Below are 26957 nucleotides of genomic sequence, written 5' to 3'. Positions count from 1 at the left end.
ACTTAGCAGTCAGCCAGCCATGTGACACAAGCAGCTGTAGGCGGCACCAGGGCCAAACTCAGGCCACCTCAGGCAGGGCTGCCGGACACCACAGGCTGTACGCCATGTTCCCAGAGAGCCCTGCTTCCAGAGGCGCTGGTTCAGCTCACTGGCGCTAAGAAAAGCTATTGAATGGGCCGTTCATACTCTGTCACCCAATTCCTGCGAGGACTTAGCATGTCTAACTCTCTGTGACCCCGTCCCTGCTACGTGCTGGTAACTCCCTTACCTGTGGACATAAAAAATGGGATGCGGAACTTTCCACTCAACACCCGGGCCCGCAGATTCTGCAGTGTGCTCCCATCAAAGGGCAGGGCACCACACACAAGCACATAGAGGACGACTCCAAGGCTCTGCATCCCAAACAGAGAGTACACACAATTAATTGCATCAGAGGAAACAAAAGAGGCCATTATAGTATGTGTATGAAGATGGTGGTGAGTCATGCACAAGATGATGGAACAAACTTTTTCTTCTTTCTTTGTAAGAAATAATATGAGGCATTGTCAAGGCCAGGCCAATCATCTTTGGATAGTTAACATTCTTCTTTGCATCCAGACATTAATTTGGGGTAACATATCTAGAATTTCTCTCCGCACTCAGCCTTGAGGGAGAAGGCAAGTGGCAACGACAGAAAGAATCTCTGTTCTTGGCAAGGGCACCCACCCAAGCTTGCTCTTGGGCTTTTTTTTTTTTTTTGCAGATGCAAAAGGGGGATTTTGACATCTGCAGCTCGTCTTGGTCCGTAAGACAAGAGCTGGAGGAAAGACTGTGCGAGGAACTGGGAACTCAAAGCACAGGGGTCGAGGTCTCGATTCGTGTGCAGGCTTCGTGGTTCCCCAGGGTGACAGCGGCTGTTCCCAGTGAAGGAGAACCACCAGCCGGGGGGCTCGGGGAGGGCAGTACTTACCCAGATGTCCACTTTGGGCCCGTCATACTCCTTTCCCTCGAAGAGCTCGGGCGCCGCGTAGGGGGGGCTGCCGCACCACGTCTTCAGCAGCTGCCCGGGAGTGAACAGGTTACTGAAGCCAAAATCTAGAAAGACACATGGACACAACTCACGTTATTAGCTTCTAGTCACCGAATAAAGGCACATTGAATGTGAGGATCCAATGGGAAGAGGAACCATTTAGAAATCCTCCAACCAGCCACTGGAACTCGACACACTGGTGAAAGGGAGCTGCAGACGCCGAAGACCCCGGCTAGCTGAAGGACATGCAACAGGCCTGCGTGAGCAGAACCAGCGCTGCTGCCCTCAGAAAGCTGCACGAAGGCGGCCGACACGCCTATTGCCTTCAGAACAAAAGTGACATCGGGAAGTGACTGATGTTAAGGCCGCGTCAGAATCAGTGACACCTGTAAACCCACTCACCTGGAGCCAGACTCTTCCTATTATTTTTACTTCTTATGACAAACACATTTATGAACACTAGAGACACACAGACTTGAAAATTTAGATAAAAGTGATGCTATTATCATTAAGGTGGCTTATTCAAAAGTAAGATTAGGCAACTTATTTACACATTGAAACAGGAACATTTGCTGTTGAACTCCAAGGCCCTTTGTGCTTCAGCGTCCCCCCTACTTCTCTTCCCCTTCCGCGGTTTTAGGAGCCGATGGGAGACAGGAGAGGTGAGACGCGGAGTAGAATGCTCAGGAAATGAGCAAAGATGGCAGGCCAAAGGACAGAGAGCCACTGACTTCTGAATACTTTTGTGTATATATTTACAAGAACGACTCTTCTGGGAGCCAGCCTACTCTCCCCAGCCCTAGGCCTACCACATTCCCTGAGGTAATAGCGCCTGAAAATGCCCAGCGCCTCCCTACTCCCCCCTCTGCAGTCTTACTCCCCTGGACAAACCCGTCTCCACATGCTCGTTTTATTCCTTTCTTCCTTCCACAGCACGTGTGTTCTTGTAAGGCCTGTGCTGATTTTGTCTCTCTCTCCTCGCTAAGGCTGCCTCTTCTGGTCCCATAGCTTCCATTATCATTTGTTTGGTAGAAATTCTTGAAGTTTCTATCTCTGGTCCTGGTACTCTCTTAGATTCCTGATATGAACCTCTAATACACCTGGGAAGAAAGAGCTCCTACTCACCACCTTCCAAAAACCAATCTGTTCTCCTCCTCACGTTCCCATGAATGTTCGTTGATGGCACTGCCATCCCAGCTCCGGGGAGCCTGGAGTCTCCCTTCTCCCTCCGAACTGTAATAAAACTTTTGGTTTTATTACAGTTTATACTTCTACCACGGAGTGTCCTGAATCCATGTCCATTCCTACCAGCTCAGCTCACACTCGTGTTCTCTCTGACCGAGGCTTACGCATGGCTCACTACCATCAATTCATTTCCCTCTAGGCCACCCATTCACAGTGCGGGGACAGTCACGTAAATCATGTTGTGTCAACTCCTCACTCAAAAACACAGGGGGCTGCTGTCTGCTCACAAAAGAGTCTAACCCTCTGAGCCTTATTCTTCAAGCCCCGTCCACCTTTCCAACTTCTCCTGGCCATTCAAGTATGGCTAGACTACTCACATCCTGTGTTCATGTGCCTTCCTTTGGCTACTTCCTCTCTGTGCCATGCCTTTTGCTTTATTTCCTACATTTGAAAGATCTCGCATTTCCAAGGCCCAGTCAAATATTACTTCCTGTATGAAGCCTTAACTGATTTCCATCACAGAAGACTGTGTCAGTGATTTCCTCCTCTGTGCTTCCATAGTCCTTCGTTATACCTCCAGGTCCCAATTACTCTGCCTTATCTTATGCTTAGTTGTATTATGTGTTTATGCCCCTCCAATAGTGAGTAAATGGGGGGATGACAGCTGGATTTACCCGTTTCCATGCAGTGCTTTCACACACAGCAGGACTCAAGAAAGGGTCACTGAACGAAATGGCAATAAAAACAGGCCAAGCCTCCTGTCACTTTCTGGCTCCCAGAGCCTTCTCATCCTTATAAAGGCAGCCAGCCAGCCACTGGCTAGAGTCTCTACCTCTTAGCCCTCCCGCCTACAGTTCTAAAATTAACGTAATGATCACAGGGGGCTTAGAGGTCAGAGCCACCATTAGAAACATTTACAGCTACTCCCATAAGAAATCAAATATTCTCTTTCATCAATGGGAAATAAATACCACTTCTGCTAATTCTTCCTTGACCTCCCACAGGAGATATCGTCCACCTTCTCTGTACTCCCCTACTACTTTGTATTTCTCCCCTATTCTGGTTATTTCCACCTATATATATCCTATTCTTCTAGCTCCTGAAAAACACACACTCTCTCTAGTTCCTTAAGAATAATCTCACTCTCTCCAATTACCCAGTATAACAGTGTTTATTTTATTTTTAAAGATTTTATTCATTTGACAGACAGAGATCACAAGTAGGCAGAGAGACAGGCAGAGAGAGAGGAAGAAGCAGGCTCCCTGCGGAGCAGAGAGCCCGATGTGGGGCTCGATCCCAGGACCCTGAGATCATGACCTGAGCCGAAGGCAGAGGCTTAGCCCACTGAGCCACCCAGCGACCCACTAGTGTTTAAACACAACAGGGTCCTACTAAATGTCAACTACGAATGCAACTGCACTTATAGCTCTACCAACCAACCTACAACTTTTGAAACCCAGTATCTTTAATTTACTAAAGTCTGCATGCGCTGAACCCTGTTAATATTTCTCCTGTGAGACTGAGGACAGGTTGTTAAAAATCCTAACAAATGAGATTCAGCAAAGCAGATGTCTTTGAGAATTTTCTTGAAAGAGGACCCTTAGTTGTTTTGTTTTGTTTTAATTGGCTTGTGTACTTCTTCCTCAGGTCCTCTTCCGCGGCTGGCCCTCCTCTGTTCCACGTGGAAGAGACGTGGAGATGGCGTCTGTCATAACAAAAGCACGCTGACGTTGGTGGGACTGCTTAGCAAAGTCCAGAGGAGAGAATCATGGAGTATTTTGTATTTTGAATGGACAACACAACAAGCGAACCAATTAAGTAAAAGCAGTAGGTTTTAAATTTTCCCAATAAACAGCTTTAAAATATACAGGACGTTTCTCATTTCGAACCATGGGTACTCTACCTACAATTAGCAACCATTTAACCCGTTTAGTCTGCCGGGGAAGGGAAGGCACAGATTTAATGACATGAGCGTGTTTATTCCAGCTAGCAAACAGGAAATCTTTACAAAGGAAACACTCTCAAAGGGAACCATTTCCAGTGGAGGCTACAAGCTTAGATTGCTATGAGGCGTTAAGATGGGAAATGACCACCCAAGAATGAATGATGCACTCCAGGTCCAACAACTGCTGGCATCCACATCTGGGGAAGCACCTGCTTCGGCGGTGTGTCGCAACCCGGGGGGCTCGCTCAACAGCTACACTGATGATCAACAGCAAGATTTCAGCAAGATTCAACAACAACCGCCCCCCGCCCCGCCACACACACACCTGCTTGCCCTTGTTTCCTAGTACACACCAATCAGAAATCCTCTAGTCTCTCAAACCTGTCAAGGGGTCCCCCGTAACCACACCACATGTTGTTCCCACTCCTAACTGCACATTTATGCAAAATCCGCCTCTCCTTGCCTGCTAGGACACTTCCTCTTTTCCCATTAAAGCCAGCTTCCTCCGATGAGTGATCCTGGGGTATCCCAGTTCATTCTTTAATGTACCAAACCTCACGGAATACGACACCCCTCCCCGCCTCGCTTCAACACAGATCACTATAACTTCACAGCTTCACAGAGAGCGACTACGGCCCCACCTTCCCCGCTAGTGCCTCCTCCCAGGGCTTCACATGTGACCTCAGAATGGCTGTGTGTCTTGTGGGGTACAGCTCTGGCCAGCCCACTGTCCATTCGCCGATAATGTAACTTACTTTCTGAAAATTTAAGTGACTGATGTGGGGAAACCTCAAGTTATTAACATACTAAGTCCGGAACTCATTTTGAAAGTTTAGTTCCTTCTAATCCACACTCCAGGGACTGAACCACTGGAACGGGAAGCACACCTCCTCCTTACTCTTCTGGCTGCTTACCTTCGAGGGGCATTTTAAGAAGACTGGAAGGAAAAAATGAAAGCAGCTGAAACGCAAACCAATCTGTTTTGGGTTCTGTTGGTAGTTTCGGGAAGTAACTCCCCACTGCTGGGTTGTTGTGGAGGCGGGAAGGGGCAGGTGGGGACACACTCTCCCCCTTGCCCCACACATGGCCTGTTTTTACTCAGACTGTTCTTCTCTAGCCTCACTGAGATAAATGTCATATTCCATAAAAGGACCCAGTTAAGATGTACTGTTCAGTGGCTTTTAATATTTTCATAGAGTTGTACAACCATTACCTCAATTTATTTTAGAACATTTTCATCACCCAAAAAGAACCCTGTACCCATCAGCAGTCAATCTTCATTTCTCCCCCAACTCTCCCACCAATGAGTGCAGCCCCAAGCCATCACTAATCAGCTTTCTGTCTCCACGGATCTGCTTACGCTGGACATTTTTTATAAAAGGGATCATACAATACGTGACTCTGTGTCTGGCTTCTGTTTCTTAGCATAATGCTCTCAAAGCTCATCCATGCGTTATCATCCATCAATCAGTGCTTTGCTCTTTTCTTCACCACCGAGTGATATTCCATGGCATGGCTATACTGTGTTTTATTTATCCACTCACCAGTTGATAATTTCCACTATTCAGTACCATGAATAATGTTGCTATGAGCATTCTTATATGTTTTTTGTGAGTGTATGTTTTCATTTCTTAGGGTTGTGTGTGTGTGTGTGTGTGTGTGTGTGTATATATATATATATATATATATATATATATATATATATATATATATGGTGACTTATACCATATGTATATATATCTATCCTTACGGGTGTGTGTATGTGTGTCTCATATGGTATGATTAAATTCTTGAGGAACTGACCAAACTTTTATCCAAAGTGGCTGCCACATTTTACATTTCTACCAACAATGTACAAGTGTTCCAATTTCTCCACTTCCTTGCCAATACTTATTACTGCCATTTTCTTTTTAATTACAACCATCCTGTGGGGGTATGTGGTATCTCTCTGTGATTTCGGTTTGCATTTTCCTGTTGACTAATCATGTTATGCATTGTTTCATGTGCTTACTGACCATTCATAGATGTTCTTTGGATAAATGTCTATCCAAGTCCTTTGCACATTGTTAAATTGGGTTGTCTTTTTATTACTGAGTTGTAAGAGTTATTCTCTATATTCTCTGGATGCAAGTCCATTGATACGATTTGCATATTTTCTCCCACTCTCTTAATGGTGTCCTTTGGTGCACAAAAGTTTTTAATTTGGATGAAGTCCAGTTTATCTGACCTTTTCTAAGGTCACTTATGCTTTTGGTGTCATATCGGAGAAACCACTGCCTAACCCAAGGTTGTAAAGATTCATCCCTGTATTTTCTTCTAGAAATGGTTATTTTCAGCAATGCAATGAGCACCAGAGAATCCACCACCCAAGTAAAAAACTATTATCTTGATAATTACTTACGTTGAATCATAAACACCCTCATCCCACCCCCTTCTCTCCCAATCACTGATTTTCATCCTGTCTGTACACAGAATCACCAGTGCAGTTTTAGAAATGTTGAGGGATCACAAACCTCGCCTCAGCCCTACTGGATCTCCTGGACATACTTTACACATCGGAATATAAACAAACAAACAAAAAGGAACTCTTTCTGAAGCAGTTTGAGGACCACGCTTAATGGCACTGTGGCTTTTAGAGCGGACAGGTGAGGCACTGAAATTAACCTGAAAGCAAGACGAGATTAGAGGTGAGGTGAACAGGAAGGCTTGTGATAACGCAGAAGTAATGAAAATGAGAAAGACAGTTCAAAAAATATTTTGAAAAAACTGGACAGGAATTGAAGACAGATTGAACACACAGATAAAAAGGAGGCGAAAGCAGACAGTATGACCATGCACATCTGGGTAGCGTGGGCACATGGAAGTCTAGACAGTAGTAGTTGGTTTTGGAAGAAAAAAATATATATTTTTGTTCTATCCTGAGTTAAAGGAGGTGAGAAGAAATTCAAGTTAGATTTTCTGAGGAACTAAGTCATAGTATTGAATGGGTAAAAATTTTTTGGAAGAATAAGTGCAGAAAAGAGGAGGGCTGGGAGTTAAGGCTTAGAAGGTACTCCTAAGTACTTCCTACTCTATGGGTACAGGAAGAGAAAGAGGATGCAGCCAAAAGCAGAGAGAAAGATCATTACGACGAGGAAGCTAAGGCAGGAGAAAAGCACGTGAAAGAAGGAAAGGGTGGTTCATAGTAATATATGATGTCACCCAAGTAGTTTGTGACCTGTGTCTTTCGTACAGACGAAAACTATGGTGAGATTGTTACTCGAGATCAGAAACGGCATCATTTCCCCTCAGAATTTCTATTTGTTTTAATGAAATGTGAAGTTGTACAGACATAATCCAGATTCATTCCGAATCACCTAGATGTCATACTGTGAGCACAGTAAGGCACTTCTTACCAAGTCTGATGACAAATGATGGTTCTCAACTATTAGGGAATTCATTGAAGGTACCTAGAAAGGAGCCACCCGGCCATGGAGCCAAGTGGCACAATCCTGGACAAAGTCTGGTATCTGACGTGACCTAGAACCAGACCCGTCTGGTCTCGCTCAGAGCAGCACTTTCCCCATTTATGCCGTACTCTCGACCATACAGAATAAAGTAAGAAGACATTTGTAAAGGACACTCTGTTGAAAGCTGGGTGACAGTGGCATGTTACTTATCACCTCATTAAGAGGAGCATTATTTTTGTTTTATGCCTGGGAAAGTGAGGCTTGTTAAGTAACACGCCCATATTTGAAGTTTTAAAAAAAATTTCCAAGAACAAGGCCAAGCCCATAATGCCAGCCTGGGTGCCCTCAAATCCCACACCCACAACTGTGCTTTCAGCATCTTATGTAGGTTTACATTGAGGTAAATGTACAACCCATAACTCTTTTCACACAACTTCCAAATTCCTTAGTTATTACATTTTGTTTTTCATTTTATTCTTGACTCTCAATGCTTCATTCTGCTTATGTAATTCCCAAAGTCATACTGTGCTTGAGGCATACTGCATGTTTCTTTAAAAACAGTACTTTGGAAAGAATTGTAAGACCTATATATCACTGAGAAAAGGCCGAATTTTTCAACACATGGCATAGGAACAGCTGGTTTTCCATGTGGAACAAAAATTAAATAGGACACCTTCCTCACACTAAGCCTCAAATCAATTCCAGGTGGATCACAGACTCAAGGCAAAAGGTAAAACTACTAAATTTTAAAAAATAAAGTGAATATCTGTAATGCCTCAGCAGATGGAAGGATTTTCTAAATAAACAAAAACACTAATCATAAAGAAAAAAGTGGTAATTTGGTTACATCAAAATTATACTAAAATATCTATTCATTGAAAGATGTTTTAAAAAGAGCAAAATGAAAGGGGCGTCTGGGTGGCTCAGTCAGTTGAGCGTCTGACTCTCGGTTTCAGCTCCAGTCATGATCTCAGGGTCGTGAGATCAAGGCCCACATCAGGCTCCACACTTAGTTCAGAATCTGCTGGGGATTCTCTCTCCCTCTCCCTCTGTCCCGTTTTTGGCTCACATGATCATGCTCACTAAAATAAATAAACAAATAAAATCTTTTAAAAAAAAAAAAGTAAAATGAGCAAGCATAAAATGAAATAAAACATTTGTAACCCATACAATAAAAGACTCATATCCTTACTATTACTTATAAATAATTTAAAAATCCATTTTTTTCTATAATGTTACTATCTTCCCTAATTTAAGATGAGCTGCTAACAAAGAACATCATTGAGGAGATTTCAGATCTCTCTTCTTTTCGACCAACCTCAGGTAAACAGGTTTATTAATAAAACTAGCAAACCAAAAAGAAAGGAAGAAAGAAAGAAAGAAAGAAAGAAACTAACTAACTTGGATGGCCAGAAGAAAGAGGAGAAAGGGGAAAAAAAAAAAACCCAAAAAACAAAACACTCAGATAGTAAAACAGACAAAATTGGATAACTGAGAGTTGACATAATTTTGGCAAATCTTTCAATTAAATAATCTTAACTCTCCCCTAACTTTAGAACATATTTTATTTTCTAACTATTACCTTTTGATTATTCAAATCCCATAAGTAATGAGCCAGAGAATAGACAGAGCCTAACAATTTCTTAAAACCACAGTCACTTTGTATTTAATAACTTTTTTTAGTTTTCTAGAATTAACATCATCCTAAGGAATACTGGGGTACTCTATTTCCTCAACTCATGTCAACCTGGGATCATTCTAGTTCAGGGACACAAGTCAAATAACTACACTATCATAAGCTCGAGTTTAGCTCACGTGGCTCAGGAAGAACACTACCAGACCAGACACTGGTGCAACATACAGGAAAAAAATGAAGAGAGGCAACTTCAATAGAAGTAAACTATAAGAATAAAAAAATAACAGAAACTTAAGGCAAAGAAGAGACTAGAGTCAATGTATATTCAAAAAGTTAAATATATACTTTATAGTTTCAAAGTGTACTTATGAAGTCAAAGAAAGGCCTGAAGCCCTATAAAGAATTTCTGTGTTCCATTTTTTTCAAGTGCACATGAAACATTGTCCAGGACAGATCACATGTTAGACCACAAAACAAATTTCAATAAATTTAAGAAGACTGAAATCATATCAAACATCTTTTCCAATCACAACAGTATAAAAGCAGAAATCAATTTCAAGAAAAGAACAGGAAGAAACAAACATACATGGAGGCTGAACAACAGGCTCCTAAACAGCCAATGGGTCAAAAAAGAAATCAAAGAGGAAATAAAATAATACCTGGAGACAAATGAAAATGGAAACACATGCGATCATAATCTTTGGGATGCAGCAAAAGCACTTAGGAGAGAAATTTTATAGTGATACAGGTCTAACGCAAGAATCAAGAAAAATCTCAAGTAAACAATCTAACTTTACACCTAAAAGAACAAGAACAAGAACAAGAACACACAAAGCCCAAACTTAGTAGAAGGAAGGAAATAACAAAGATCACAGCAGAAGTAAATGAAATAGAAATCAAAATATATAGAAAAGATCAATGAAAACAAGATCTGGTTCTTTGAAAAGATAAATAAAACTGATGTACCTTCAGATAGACTAACCAGGAAAAAGAGGACTCAAATAAATAATATCAGAAATGAAAGAGAAGTAACAACCAACGCCACAGAAATACCAAAGATTATAAGAGACTACTACAAAAAATTACATGCGAACAAATTAGACAACCTATAATAAATGAATAAATTAGTAGAAACATATAATCTTCTAAGAATGAGCCAGGAAGAAACAAACAAACAAAAAAATATGAACAGATCAACTACTAGTAATTATACTGAATCAGTAATCAAAAACTCCCAACAAACATAAGTCCAGGACCAGATGGCTTCACAGATGAAATCTACAAAACATCTGAAGAAGAATTAATACCTATTCTTCTCAAACTATTCCATAAAATAGCAAAGGAAGGAATGCTTCTGAATTTATTCTATGAGGCCTGCCATTACCCTGATACCAAAACCAGAAGATGATACTACAAAATAAAAAAACTATAAACAAATGTCTCTGATTAACACAGATGTAAAAATTCTCAACAAAATTTTAGCAAAGTATATTGAAAAATACATTAAAAGGATCATTCACCTTGATCAAGTGGGATTCATCCCAGGGATGCATGGATGGTTTAGTATATGTGCTGCCGAAGCGAGCACGAATGGATGGTTTAATATATACAAATCAACCAACAATATATACCACATTAACAAAATGCAGGTTAAAAATCAATATGGTCATCTCAATAGATATAGAAAATAATTTCACAAAGTTCAACATCCATTCATTATAAAAACTCTCAACAAAGACAGTATGGAAGGGACATATCTCAACATAATAAGGGCTGTCTATGACTAATCCACAGCTAACATCACATTCAATGGTGATAAGCTGAAAGCTTTTCTTCTAAGATCAGGAATGAGAGACAAGGATGTCCATTCTCACCACTTTCGTTCAGAAAAGTACTGAATATCCTAGCCACAGCAATCAGACAAGAAAGAGAAACAAGAGGCGTCCAAAGTGGTAAGGAAGAAGTTGGACTGGCACTATCTGGAGATGACAAGATGCTCTCTAGAAAAAACCCTGAAGACTCCACCAAGAAACCACTAGAACTAGTAAATGAATTTGGTAAAGTTGTAGGATACAAAATCAACATAGAGAAATCTATTGTTTCTATAGACTAATAATAGCAGAAAGAGTAATTAAGAAAACAATCCCATATACAATTGCATCAAAAAGAATAAAACACCTAAGAATAAATTTAACCAAGGAGATCAAATTTCTGTACTCTTAAAACTGTAAGACATTAATGAGAGAAATGAAAGAGGACAAAAATAAATGCAAAGCTCTATCAGCTGACAGACTGAAAGAATTAGTATTGTTAAAATGCCCATACTACCCAAGCAATCTACAGATTCAGTGTACTCCCTGTCAAAATACCAACAGTATTTTTCACAGAACTAGAACAAAATATCCTCAAATGTGTATGGAACCACAAAACACCCTGAATAGCCAAAACAATCTTGAGAAAGAGATATCTAAAAGAGAAAGAGATATCCCAGATATCTAACTATATCAAAAAGCTATAGTAACCAAAACAGTAATGGTACTGGCACCAAAAACCTCCATAGAGATGAATGGAGCAGAATAGAGAGTCCAGAAATAAGCCCATACTTACATGGTCAATTAATCTATGATAAAGAAAGCAAGAACACAATGAGGAAAAGACCATTTCTTCAATAAATGGTGCTAGGCAAACCAAATAGCTACATGTAAAAGAATGAAACTGGACCACTTTTCTAAACCATGCACACACACAAAAAAACCCCTCAAAATGGACCAAAGGCCTACCTGTGAGAACTGAAACCATAAAAATCCTAAAAGAAAACCACAGGCCGTAAATTCAAGAACAGCCACCTTAGTGATATTTTCCTGGATATGTCTTCCCAAGCAAAGAAACAAAAGCAAAAGGGACTACATCAAACAAAAAGGCTTTTGCAGAGTGAAGGAAACCATCAACAAAATGAAAAGGCAACCCTACTGAATGGGAAAAGACATTGATAAGTGAGATGTCCAAGAAGGGATTAATATCCAAAATATATAACCAACTCACATAACTCAACACCAAAACCCCTAAGTAATCTAATTAAAAACAGGCAGAGACCCGAATAGACACTTTCCAAAAAGAAGAAGAAAAAAAAAAAAAAAAACACAGATCGCCAACACATGAAAAGATGTTCACCATCACTAATCATCAGGGAAATGCAAATCAAAACCACAGTGAGATATCATCTTACACAAGTCAGATACAACAAGTGCTGGCAAGGATGTGGAGAAAAGGGAACCCTTGTGCATGGTTAATGGGAATGTAAACCAATACAGCTAACTCTGGAAAACAGTATGGAGGCTCCTCAAAAAACTAAAAATAGAAAAACCATACGATCTAGGAATTCCACTTTTAGGTATTCACACAAAGAAAAAGAAAACAGTAATTCAAAAAGATCCATGTACCCCTATGTTTATTGCAGCATTATTTACAATAGCCAAGATATGGAAACAGCCCAAGTCTCCATCAATGGATGAATGGATCAAGAAGAAGATACATACTGTGGAATATTACTCAGCCATTAAAAAAAAAAGAATGAAATCTTGCCATTCGTGACAACATAGATGGACCTAGAGGGTATCAAGCTAAGCGAAATAAGTCAGACAGAAAAACACAAATACCATACAATTTCAGTCACATGAGGCATCTGAAAACCAAAGCAAATGAACAAATGACAACGAAACATGAAACGTACCCGTCAATGTAGAGAACTGGTGGTTGTCAGCCAGGAGGGGGCTGGAGAAGCGGGTGAAACAGGTGAAGGGGTTTAAGAGGTACAAACTTCCAATTATAAGATAAGTAAGTCACAGGGATGAAAAATCCAATGTAGGGAATACAGTCAGTGGGATTATAACTTTGTATGGTCACAGGGTAACTACACATATGGTGGTGAACATTCTGTAATAGTTCCAGAAAATTCTCAGGTACGAAGATGCCCATCAAGATCCCTTATGTCCCCGACTGTTCATTGGCAACAGGAAAGACTTACGATCTACAGATTCGACATTAAGATGATGAATGTCCTAAAAAGTTACCCAAAAAAACAGCAGCAGAAACCGGTTAAGACGGATACTCCTACCCACACAACAGAAGCCATATGGGTGGGGTGGTTCTCTTCATGTGGCCTATGGTCATTTATTTCTCCCCTCACAAGTGGCTCCTAAAGTAATTTGTTAAGTCTCCTTCCAGTCCCCAACACTCCTCTTGGTTACCATTTGTCTGCAGGCTGAAACGGTATATTCTATCCCCTTCTCATAATACAGAGCAACAGACTTTAATTTGAACCACATGTCTGTCTTCGAGGGATGTTTAAATACCAGAACTTTACTATCAATTTTGAGACTTGAAATTCTTTGTTCTAGGCAAGATCAGGAGCCTGGGGCTGTATAGGTCAGAGATATCGTATCCCTAGAAGTAAGCATATCATCAACTGGGTATGTCTGTGTGGTAAGGGAAAACAGGAAAGAATGAATGGCACTAATTTAAAAATCAGGACGGCCTGCAAGAGGAAATTTTCTTATTTGGTCCCCCACTTCAGAGCAACACCCTTGACTTCGTTTTTGGCTGACCAGGAAGCAATGCAAAGCAGATGTAAACAATTTAGGCACAGCCTACAACCAGTTCCAGTGTTCACAATGTCTGTTAAGCTAACACAGCACAGCTAAAATAGACAGCCAACCCCTCCAATGTTAACTTGTACTCCCCTTCCTCGCCGTTGTAAGTAAACAGCTCAGAAGTAGGGGGCAGAGGAACAAAGTAAAGTGGGAAAATATTTATTTATCCTAAATAAACAATCTCACCAGAAGACACGATGACCAGATTCTCCATGTTTTAAAACCTGAAAGCTTCTGAGGACTCATCACCCTAATTCCTCACTTGCAATTATAGACAAAGACTAAGAAAAGAAATAATTTGGGCCCTTGATTAATTTCCCAGTGGACTCAGGGGAGGGGAGGAGTGAAGGAGACAAGCTGTCAGTAGTCTTGCTACAAATGACTCAAAGAACCAAACACCCCAGAAAGCGCACTACATAAACAGGATTTAGAGGGCTGTACGGACTGTGAAAATGGAACATGACACAGACAAGGAACTAATCTTGCTTTTCCTACACAGTACCACTAGCCTAGAAATCATGTGACCCAACAGTGTTATTTGGAATTGTGCAAAACAACAGTCAACTGTGTGAGTCTCGGAATTACGGTAGTGAGGATGGATGAGTTTCAAAGTTCCCAGGAGTCACAATATTAGTTCAGTCTTAAAAATGGGTCTTGGGAAGTCCTCAGTGTTTAGCAATCACTCCAACCCCTGGCTGAACTTCCTGACTAGGAGCTAGTGGAGAAGTAATGCCAAAAACTACTGACTCACAGCCTGAGCATTTATACACGAGAGAAATTCCTTCACCAGGGATGGGGTGGGGAGGGGGGTAGGGGGCGCGGTGTGGGTAAGAATCAAGTAATCAGCTCTCCTTTTTGGTCGTGGAAGGAGGATATTTGGTTTAGTTTAAGAAACGAGGGCAGGTCAGAATTAGAGGAGGAGAGGGTAATGGGCATGGTACTGACAGACTGTGTCCACCTCCTACGTATTAGAGAAGTAGTATAGTACCTTGTTGCACGTGCTGCTATGACATCATACATGGGACTGCTCCACATCTGTCACTTAATCTTACCAGACCTGACCCTCCCCAATTTCTAGCACTATGTATTTATAAAGCATAATACCATCTCTGTGGAAGGTGAACGTTTAAAAATAAAAATGCTGGTCCTGCATTACACTGGCATTTTCAAAGAGTGACTTATGAATTTCCCCCTAAAGCTCTAAAATGCCTCAGCAGTTAGGATCACTGAACTCAGCTATTTTCAAATGAGGTAATAAACCAATCCCTTCCACTCTATTACAGATAGCACTACCTCAACCCTTCTCATTTTTCTCACAAAAAACAAAATCTCTCCCCAACATGGGATCTTCTCATCAAACTCAGTACTGAGAAGACATATAAAGGAAAGGGCTGTAATGAGAAGCTTTCTGCAAGACCTGCAAACAGTATTCATTGGAATTCTTGAATACATTAAATATCTGCTATTATAGTCGTAATTCTAAATCCTATCACTTAGAACAATGAAAGTCCAATCCTTCAATCAGTTAAGTTTCCAATATTGACAGATGAGCATTCTATACAAAATTTGAGTGTGCTTCTGATTCATCATGATCCATAAGAAGCACCCCTTAAATACTCAACAGAAACTAAAGATACCAAATGAGAATACAGTATCTAGGTACAGTAGTAATGTTTCCCAAATTAAAAATGAAGACATATGGTCTAATAAGTAGAAGCCTACTTTTGGAGAAAGGAGATACGACTATCACAGAAGAAGTTATAAGGTATCACTGAGAAATTAAAAACAGGTAAGAGTATACCCTCTTAAGTTAAAGCTTACAGAATAAACATAACTTTTTTTTCCCAAAGATTTTATTTATATATTTGACAGACAGAGATCACAAGTAGGCAGAGAGGCAGGGGGGTGGTGGGAAGCAGGCTCCCCGCTGAGCAGAGAACCCAATGCAGGGCTCAATCCCAAGACCCTGGAACCATGACCTGAGCCGAAGGCAGAGGCCTTAACCCACCGAGACACCTAGGTGCCCCCAAAATAAACATAATTTAAATGAGAGGAAACACAAAAACAAATAACCCGCCTAAAAGGTAATGTGCAAATATGGTCACCAGAGTAGGGTACTCCCCAAGTTCCTGAGGGACCACTAATGAGTTCTTGGACCAGTGTGAACAAAAGACACATAGCCCTCACCTCGCAGAGCAGTCAGTCCAGTGGGGGGGGGGGCAGGGCACACATGACATAATTACGTGTATAACTATATAATTAGAAGCAAGGAATGAGTTTCAGGGGAAAGTTCAGGGACAACTGGCATATGACAGAAAAGAGAGGCTTTCCTGAAGAAGAGTCTGTTAAGAGTTTAGAGACTCTCTCAATTTGACCAAAAACAAACAAACAAGAACATCGCTCCACCCACAAAGTTATATTTGGACTAGAATATAAAGAAAACTAACTGGCTTAACCATACAAATACCTAGTATTTTCCAACTTTTCTGACTCACAAACTCCTTTCAAAGGAATATATTACCTTAAAAAGAATCCCAGGGAAAAAATTTAAAAAATAATTTTGTCATTTTTGTATAACTAATGATAAAGAAGTAACTAACTTTAAGAAAGGTATTTTATCCTACACTAGCACATTATTAAAACCTGATTCAAAAATTCTTTGCAAGTTATATTTGTATTTTCTAACAAATCATCAACAAAATGAAAAGTTAACCTACTGAATGGGAGAAAATATTTTAAATCACATATCTGGTAATATATATCTAAAATATATAAAGAACTCATACAACTCAATAGCAAAAACAATAAGAAACAGTAGACTAAAAAATCAAATAGAAAATATGAATAGACATTCTTCCAAAGAAGACACACAGTTGGCCAACAGGTACATGAAAACATGCTCAACATCACCTATCACCAGAGATGCACATCAAAACCACAATGAGATATCACTTCACACTTGTTAGAATGGCTAGTACCAACAAGACAAGAAATAACATGTGTTGGCGAGGATGTAAAGGGAACCTTGTAAGCGACTGGCGAGAATGTCAACTGGTGCAGCCACCATGGAAAACAGTATGGAGGTTCCTCAAAAGATTCAAAACAGAACTAACATATGATCCCACAGCAAGTCCACTTCTCCGTATCAATCTGAAACGATGAGAACCCTAATTCAAAAAGATATATGTTCGCCCATGTTCATTGCTGCATTATTTTTAATAGCCAAGGAAACAACCTAAGTGTATGTCAATGAGTGAATAAAGGAACACACGCACATATGCACACACGCATGTGCGTGTGCCTGTGTATAACAGAATATCACTCAGCCATAAGAAGAATGAAATCTTGCCATTCAAAACAACAGGGATGGACCTGGAGAGTACTATGCTAAGTGCGTAAATCAGACAGAGAAAGACAAACACTTTATGATTACACTTACATGTGGAATCTTTCAAAAACAACAAGCTCATAGATACAGAGAAGGGACTGGTGGTTGCCAAAGGCAGCTATGGGGGTGGGTGAGATGGGCAAAGGTGGTCAAGAGTACCAACTTCCACTTATAAAAAAAAATCACGAGGACGTAATGTATAACACGGTGACAACAGCAATACTGTACTGCATATTTGAAAGTTGCTAAGAAAGTGGATCTTAGAAGTCCTCACCACAAGAAAAAAAATTTTTTTGCAATTACGTAAATGATGGGTGTTAGCTAGATTTATTGTGGTGATCATTTCACAGTACATATAAGTACTGAATCATTATGTGGTACACCTAAGACAAATATGTTATAGGTTAAGCATACCTAGGTTTAAAAAAAAATGATAAATGTTATTTAAGAAAAAAATTTCCCATTTTATATGTGACTCACTAATTTATTTAAATTAAAAGTGCTGGGGCAACTGGGTGGCTCAGTCGGCTGGGTATCTGCCTTTGGCTCAGGTCATGATCCCAGGGTTCTGAGATTGGGCTCTCTGCTCAGCGGGGAGCCTGTTTCTCCTTCTCCCTGCCTGCTCCCCCTACTTGTGCGCACACGCGCTCTCTCTCTGTCAAATAAATAAATAAAAGCTTTTGAAAAATTAATTAATTAAAAGTGCTAATTACAAATTGTTCTGTCATATTTAGCTAGAAGCCACATACATATTGAGATTATAATGTCTGAAATAGCCAAAACCTCTTCGTGAGCTGGTATTTGAAATGCTTAAATTTTTTAACCCGAAGAACAAACTTGTTTATCTGAATTATTTTCATGTTTTAGTTTAAAGCAGCAAAATGGGTAAGCAGGTTTAGTACTTCTGTGCAAATAAAACATTATGAACAGGGATTGTCTTTATTCCCAATAAAGCAAATTGGATGCTGTGTCTCTGCATGTATGTGTACATGTCTGTGTCTGTGTGTCTAAATTTGTGGGTTTTGAAGTCGTGGAAAGACCGTGATGTGCTAGATAAGAACAGTGATCAAATGAAGGCAATTCATGAATTGGGTGAAGTTGGTCTTCAAGCACTGCTGAATTGCCATTTTTATTTTCATTAACGCAATTTTGACATCAGTGCCCCTTATGCGTTACCTTGTCCAGTGGTCCACTATAGCTATATGTGAATTGAACAAAAAATGATGAACTACACAGTCAAAACCACCGTGGTGATTGAAGACTTCACCGAGACAGCCGACTGAATGTGTTACAAGCCTGCTCATTAGCTCCCTGCTGGCAGGCAGACTCCCTGGATTTACTCTCACAGGGTCTCAAACTAATCCATTGAAGGAGGTGGGGTAGGGAGAGGTGGGGAGGCCTAAATCATCACTTGATTTACTGACTTCTAACTATCCCCCAAACAAATGATCTGCAATTAACAAAAAAGTTTGTGTAAAAGAAGCCTACAGTTGGAGAAGAAATTCTTTATTCTCAAGTTTCTCGAACTACCTCGGGCATAATGCTGCGGTGTGCCAAGAGTTATGTGAAAATGAAGGCTAAAGAAAACACATATTGCTGGAACATTAATTTTTTTCTATGTTAAATAAAGCTAACTAATCTTAGTATTAGAACAAATGTAGTATGTCGAGAGTACAACACGTGCATGAACTTAAAAATAAAGCATGTGATTTAAAAGGTGAACCATTCCAGACTAGCTCATCAATCCCACACTTGCCCTCACCCTGTGTGAGTTTGTCCCCCTCTGTGTTAGGGAAACCACAGTGGGAGAACCCGAGAAGCAATGCTTCTGTACCAGGAGCATAGCTATTGGGAGTGAGGGCCTGTAAACAGAACATTTTCTTGATCTCAGCAGGATGCACTCACTTTTCAAGATCATTAAGACCCTACTTATCACCTAGAACCATGACTATGACTGACAAAAATATGTTCATTTGAATTTTAACTCTAGAATTTTTTCACACAAAATAAATCAACTGCGTATACCAAAAAATGCCTTCTAAACGAAGGTGCGTTCATTTTCCGTTTGTAAAGCTCCAGCCTGTGGAACAGGATGCAGAAGAGATCACTTTCAAACTGTATTTTCCCAAGGGTCCACATACATGAAAGTTGTTAGCACCTTCTAGTTGTCGGTCACACAGCATTTCTGGGGGAGAGCAACACTGTGGCGTCATGATTCCCAGGCTCTGTGATGACATGAATTCAAGGAAGTGACATGGCCTCTCTCTGGGTCTCAATTTATTACCTGCCAGCCAGGGAGGTACACAGGATAACCTGAATAAAGGTGTTATGATTATGACATTAAAAAATTTTTTTTAAAGATTTTATTTATTTATTTGACAGACAGAGATCACAAGTAGGCAGAGAGGCAGACAGAGAGGAGAGAGGAGGAAGCAGGCTCCCCGCTGAGCAGAGAGCCCGATGCAGGGCTGGATCTCAGGACCCTGGGATCATGACCCGAGACAAAGGCAGAGGCTTTAACCCACTGAGCCATACAGGTGCCCCAATGACATAAAATTTGTGACTGATGTGACTGATGTGATGCATATTCATAACCACCTTCTTAGGGCTGTCAGGGACATTCTCAGCTACCACACTGGGGAAGGGTTCTCAGAAACCCTCGCCACCTTTCTTCCCTCTACCATGGTGTCTCAGCATCTTCCTCCTGAAGGTGAAAGGTCAGTGGATTTGTGGAATGTTTTAGTTTCCCACTTTTAAAAAATGAAACAGTCTAGATCTCACCGCATTAAGGTCAAAAATTTCCACAGTACCTTAGATCCATGCACTCTGGAAATTCTTTCCAAAACACTGGCTTTGCTGTAGTTGTACTTCAGATCTCTGCTGTCTCCTGACTGCCAACTAAAACAATAACACCGGAGTGGAAACTATCTCATGGAGACCATTCTGGGAGCCGACATTTAGAAAGAAAAGTTTCCAACTTCCTTAGGTTAAAAAAAATAATAACTTTCCACAATTTTCAAAACATTCTCATAACGTCTGAGTATTTCAGATAAGTCTGCTTCAGGGACTAAGCCAACTACATTTAGGTCTTTTCTGAGGCAGTCTTTTATAAATATAGACATTTCTCTACTTCATCTTTGGGGACAGGAATTAAAATTGCTTTCAAATAGCATTAAACACAAGACAACACCATTTCCTTTGATAGCTTAATACACTCCATCAATAAGAAAATCTGATTTCTCAATTTCTCCACAATCTGTGACTGGCAGTTCCCTCTTCCCAGCCCAGATATTTGATTGGTTATCCACCTCCAGAAAGCCTTTGTTTTTTTTCTCTCTCTCTCTTATTTCTTGCCCTCGTCTTCCTTTCCAAGTCTACTATGACCACCTTTATGTAGGATTTGGCCATTCCGCAGCCTCTTCACTGACCTTCCCATTTGCTCTCCTGCCAGTTCCGCCTGTTCCCACTTTTTCCTTGTTCATTCTGAATCTGACCCATCAAGCCTGGTATTCCAACAATTTCACCATCGAGTATAAATACATACCTATCTCTCTTACCTTCTCAGGCATGACTTCCCTGCTTGAACCTTCCCCCCAGGCCAAGCTGCTTTCAACCTTTTCTGCAAATATGCCGCGTTACTACTGCTGCCCATACTTCTCCAACTCAGCTTCCCACTGCAACCAAAATAAACTCCCAAATCCTCACTGCAGGCCTAAGGCTCCACAGGGAACCGGTGCCTGCCAGTTCTCTTACCCCATCTCCTTCCAAATGCCCCTTAGTTATCATCTCCTTATGCCACCTTTTCTCCTGCCCTGTCAGATACCCTGCATTTACGTCTCTCAGGCCTTTGCATTGCTCTTGCTTCTGCTGGGCAGGCTCGGACTATCCTGGTTAAAAGCATTCTCTCTCCCACGAGTCATTCTATCACATTTTCGGTGTTATCGTTTCCATAGTCCTTACGAGGGCTTCTGTGTTTCTGTGTTCACTGTTGGTCTCCCCCAGCAGAACGTTCGTTCCAAGGGACAACCTGACCTGCCACTGTAACCCCAGAGCGTGGCTCAAGGGCCTGCACATTGCAGATGCTTTCCCAACATGTGCAGACTGACTAATCCTACTGGAATTCTCTCTCTTCCTATACCTACACCTTAAAGAATCCTATTCGTCCTTTAGACTTGCCTCAAATGTTGTGTCCTCAGTAGGGTATTTACGTGCTTCATCACCACTGTCTAAAGTTCAGATCAACAGAGTGCTGAGCACCTCCTACCGAACAAGCATGGCCTTGGCCATGGGCATGAGACACTAAGCAGGATACGGTTAGTGTCCCTGTGGCATTCACAGTCTGATGGAACTTTACAAACTAAAGTGGTTTCTTCATCCTCTGAACTTCTGTGGTAATTAGACTATATAATTAATGTGATAATGAATCATGGCGTGCCTTGTAACATCTCCTCTATTGTAGCAAAGTATAATTTGGTCGCTGTGGAACACGCTGTCCCCCAGCGGTGCGGGCTATATGCGGAGACAGCCATGCTGTGCCTCCCTCACCTCCATTTGCTCCTCTGGGGACCCTCATGTGTCTGAGACATGAAAAATAAAGGGTTAGAGGCCAAGAATCCTATTCTTGTAGAGCCAGACTCTACATGAACAAGATGTGCATGAGCCCTCTTTATAAAGAATTCAGTGTTCTGGAAAGTTAAAGGTGTGTATTTTGGAGGCTCTAATTAGGTTTTCTAAATAAGCTATGTGTACAATGCCAAATATGATGAAATTAAATAATGTATGTGAAAATGCTTTGTAAAGAGCTGCACACACACACACACACACACACACACACACATAATTTTGGTGCTATTTAACTTTCCAAAGGTCTAAGCATTTGCTGCCCAAATAGACTATAAATTCTTTAGGGCAGGAGTCATGTCTTACACTTCTGTTCTCTCTCCCATGACACCTGAGCAAAGAGCCTTTGTTAACAATAGATACATTTTTGGATGACCACTACACAGTTTTAGTTCTAGACTTGGTAACTTTGCCTTTCAGAAATACAGTTCTTTATTCTGAAAACCATCAATGTTTATTCTGGATTACTAAGAACAGAAACATCTTTCAAATAATCCTACAGAAGACAGGTTTGTTACTGCCATTCTAAAATCAAAAGGAAAACCAAGCTATTCTTCTGGGCTTCATTCTCTGTAGAAATAGCACTGGAACAAAAATTCAGAGGCAAGAATTTAAGCATGAAGACTCCTACTTAAACCACTGCATCTTTTAATATCTGTAAAGGAAATGTACCTGTCACGTCTAGGGAACACACACTCCCTTGAGGAAGGCTAGCATGGGCTTTTCTAATGACCAGATTGTTACTGTATGGGGCGTTAAATGTAAACTGCCCCATTAATTCATTTAAAAAGTAAAAATGAATCAGTGTAAACACAAACATTCCCAAGACACCTTATTCATCGTCTACGTTTGAACAGGACACCTTATTCATCGTCTATGTTTGAACAGGATGCACTTTTCATCAAAACCATTTCGGTAAAAACCAAACCAAATCAAGCAAAACAATCATTTAGGTTAACACTGGCATAAGGAAAACGTGAATTTCTTAAATTTCCTAAACTGAATTTCTACTAATTCTACGTTAATTTGACACTAACATATGATGATTCTAGAAATGAGGTGTTTAAGACTACCAATATTTTAAATAAAACAACAAAACTCTTTTCTTTTTCATGTGTTATTTTCATGTCTAACAGTTTCCTTCTTACTGAGATTTAATAATAACTTATCAAAAGACCACTGAAAAGATTAGAAATCCTGAAGTTACTTTTAGCTTTTAGAATAAAAAGTTGATTTCATTAGTTATCTGACCTTATTCTGTCAGAGCTATCCATTCCTCCTCTCCAAAATTAGTTATGCCGTGGTCAGCTTCAACTAGACATGATTCTCCCACTGACCCACTAAGTTCAAAGAAGACCTGGCATATGAGAATGGGAATTCTGCCTAATTTATGTGTAAGAAGGGGAGTTCCGGCAATGATTGAGGAAACTGAGGACAGGAGTCCCCCATACCCGCAGGAGATACGTTCCAAGACCCCCAGTGCATGTTTGAACAGTACGAACCCTAGATGCACTCTATTTTTCCCTTTATACACACACCTATGATAAAGTTTAATTGATGAATGAGGCATAGTAAGAGACCAACAATAACAAATAATAAAATAGAACAATTATAACAATGTACTGTGATGAAAGTTATGCACATATGGCTCTCACTCTCTCAAAATATCTTATCGTGGGGCACCTGGGTGGCTCAGTGGGTTAAGCCTCTGCCTTCAGCTCAGGTCATCGTCTCAGGGTCCTGGGATTGAGCCCCGCATTGGGCTCTCTGCTCAGCAGGGAGCCTGCTTCCCCCTCTCTCTCTCTGTCTGCCTCTCTGCCTACTTGTGACCTCTGTCTGTCAAATAAATAAATTTAGAAAAAAAAAAGATATCGTATCGTCACCTTCTTCTTCTTGAGGTGATGGGAGGTGATAAAATGTCTACGTGATGAGATGAAGTGACAGGAATGACACAGGCATTGTGACCTAATGTTAGGCTACTATTGACCTTCTGACCATACGTCAGAAGGAGGCTCACCCGCCCCCAGACCACAGTTGACCATGGGTAACTGAAACCACGGAAAGCAAAACTGAGGCAAGTGGGGTGACGGGCAGTGGCAGCAGGGGAACGACAAGGTAATGACAGCATGAAAAAAAGAACGCATGAAGAAAGACAACATCAGATACCATAGTAGGACACAGCCTAGAGCAGCTCATTTATTCTTGGCTAAACAAATAATAAAAATGTAGACTTTGGGTTAATGACCTTAAAAATCTCCCCCTATGTGTTAATGCAGAGAGCGCACAGCGGGCTACCAGCATTCCCAAGAGTCTGTAACTACACACCAGCAGGTGGAGACTCAGCGTGTGACTATGTGGATTTGTTTTAACTATTAACAAAGAAAATCATTTCAAAATCTCTTTACCCAAGTATTTGTCAGGGGCATTTCTAGTTTTAATTACCACTGACCCCTGCTTTTACACTTGGTTTCTCAATACAAAAACGACGAGCCATACAAGTCTCCCTGAACTAAGTCAAAATGGTTCTAAAGTCAAAATCAAGAACCGAGGAACCATAAAAAAAATTTTGACCTTTGGTGAGTGAAGGTCAAACACAACTGTAGAAGAAAATGAGGGTCTTCTTTTAACTTACTACCCTCATCAGTAATCCAAAGAACCCTACGATCACATCTGTGGTGAGCTGCATAAAAGCCCCTCAAGAGACATCCAAGTCCTAATCCACAGACCCCGCGAAAGTGGTACCTACGTGGTAAAGGGGGCTTCTGTAGATGTAACTAAGTGATGGGCAGATCATGCTGGATTATCTGGGCGGGTTCTATGTAATCACAAGGGTCCTTCCGAGAGGGAAGCAAGAGGATCAGGTTAAGAGTGGGAGACGGGACAATGGGAGCACAAGGCGGAATACTATGAAGAAAGGACCAGAACCAAGGGGTTCAGGGGCCTCCAGAAGCTGAAACCAGCCAGGGATGGACTCTCCAGAAACTCCAGGTAGAACCAGTCCTACCAACAGCTTGATTTTACCCACAGAAGGCTCATTTCGGGGGCTCGCTTTGGCAGCACACACACTAACAGGGTTAGCACAGCCCCTGCCCACAGAGGACAGGCAAATTCGTAAAGCATTCTGTATTTTTTCAGGATGGGCCCTAAGGGATGTACAGAAGTGCTGAATCATGACCTTGTGTACCTGCAACTAATATAACCTTGGACGTTAACTATACCTGCAACTAATATAACCTTGGATGTTAACTATACTGGGGTTAAAATAAAAAGTGTATTAATGTTTAAAAAAAGAGAAAGAACAAAAAAGACTCATTTCAAATTTCCAACCTCTAGAACTGTAAGATAATAAACTTGTATTGTTTCTAATACTACATTTGTGGTCATTTGTCACAGCGACAATAGGAAATTAACACAACATCTTATTATACTTTTAACGACTGTGACGCTTAGACATTATTACCATTAATTTAATTGAAGCTATGGTGAAAAATTACAAAAGAGGGTCTGAAATTGCCGGGTCTTTCCACACTACCCACTTGTGTGGGAACTGCTAGCATCTAAGACAGCTTTGGAGAATATAAAGCAGACAGAAGGACAAAGGAAAAATATGATTTTTATGGAAGATACAGAAAGCATCAATTTCCGTCTACTTTGCACTGGGCAAACGCAGGACTCAGGGAGCTTACCACTAGTGAAAGGACCACACAACAGTGCATCTGCCAGCTGAACTTAGATAAACAAAAAGTTCGGTGACATTGCAAGGATGTGAAAGGAGAGCCTGGAAAGAGTTATCTAGACTTATCTACACAAAACAGTCCATAGAATCACCACCTTGAAAGGATACAGGAAGGTACTCTGACCTGTAATGTAACATACATCTGAACCCTCAACTCCTACCCTTTTAAGGAGGGAAGTCCTTAGAACTGCTTTTAACCTTGACTTTCAATGCAATTCTATTTTAGCTGTACTTCGATTTTCCATAGGAGACGCCCCTTCCCTTTGTACCTGTGAGACGGGGGACACAGAGCACAACACTGAGACTGTTGGAAAACAAAACTGGTTTCTTTTCATGTTTATACTTTCTGTCTAGCCTGCAGTCACTTTCTTCTATCAATAGGTGGTGAGCTTGTATTGGTTAGGCAAATGTTGATAGTTTATTGAAACTGAAGTAGGAACAGAGGCAGTGACAAGTGTTTTTAGGCACCGTCAGAGGAGCAGACAAGTGAAATCCGAGGACACAAAGAGATCAACTGCCTTTAACTGACGTGAGATCTGTTCTGTCCTAAGTTATCACAAAACGACAGTCTGTAACAGTGACATAAATCAGCCTCCTCAAGTAAAGCTGGCAGAGTATACAAGCTTACAGTTGTTCTCTCCACTTTATTCTAGACTATTCCTTATTATTCAAAAGGGACTATTAACCAAACTAAGAGAATTTTAAATATAACCCTTTCCCTTCTTCCTCCACAGCCTAGTTCTATCCAATACTACATGAAAAAAGAATGTAAGTGTGTTTTGAAAGTTTATCCATTTTCAAGCCACACACACACACACACACACACACCCCTTTCATTTTCCAATACCTCTTTCTGGATAGAAGAGAATAGACAATCCCTTGCTTAAGAACCTTGAAGGAAAAGGTCTTTTGTTCCCATTTCACATCCTCAACACACGTCTCACCTGCTATCTTAATATTCAGGTTGGCATCCAGAAGCAAATTTTCAGCTTTTAGATCACGATGAACAATGTTCCGACAGTGACAAAAATAGACGGCTGCCACAATCTGTTTAAACTTCCGACGGGCCTCCTTCTCTGCCATTCTGCCATGGGCCACCAGGTGGTCTGCGGTGAAGAAGAGCACATAGTCAGTTCTCAGTTTGCACATGGCCATTGCTTCAAAAGGTGGACTCCAGGAGAGATGCCAAGGGGGCCACCAGAGGAACAGTTGGGGAAGTGAAACAAACAAATGGCAACACTTGAGGCTCTGGTCTGTATCTACAGAAACCCACCAGCAAGCAGCCCCCAGACCGTTTTCAGCACACATGAGAGAATGCATAGGATTACCTATGCTCTACC

The 26957-nt window shown here is 40.9% G+C and overlaps 1 protein-coding gene across 7 annotated transcripts in view; it reads right to left on the bottom strand.

Annotated features, from left to right (window-relative positions):
- Nucleotides 1–26957, bottom strand: part of SIK3 (SIK family kinase 3) — a 251927-nt gene that overhangs the window by 48602 nt on the left and 176368 nt on the right. For all 7 annotated transcript variants that reach the window (XM_059416600.1, XM_059416604.1, XM_059416626.1 and 4 more), the window contains exons 4-6: nt 26562–26723; nt 950–1074; nt 269–392 (exon numbers count right to left, since the gene is read on the bottom strand). In XM_059416600.1, the coding sequence (XP_059272583.1) occupies nt 269–392; nt 950–1074; nt 26562–26723 (411 nt within the window). The remainder of the gene's footprint in view (nt 1–268; nt 393–949; nt 1075–26561; nt 26724–26957) is intronic.

Source organism: Mustela nigripes, chromosome 1 (genome assembly GCF_022355385.1).
Source record: "Mustela nigripes isolate SB6536 chromosome 1, MUSNIG.SB6536, whole genome shotgun sequence".
Classification (NCBI taxonomy): domain Eukaryota; kingdom Metazoa; phylum Chordata; class Mammalia; order Carnivora; family Mustelidae; genus Mustela; species Mustela nigripes.
Note: the sequence above shows the minus strand (reverse complement) of the source record. Positions and strands in the feature narration are given on the sequence as shown.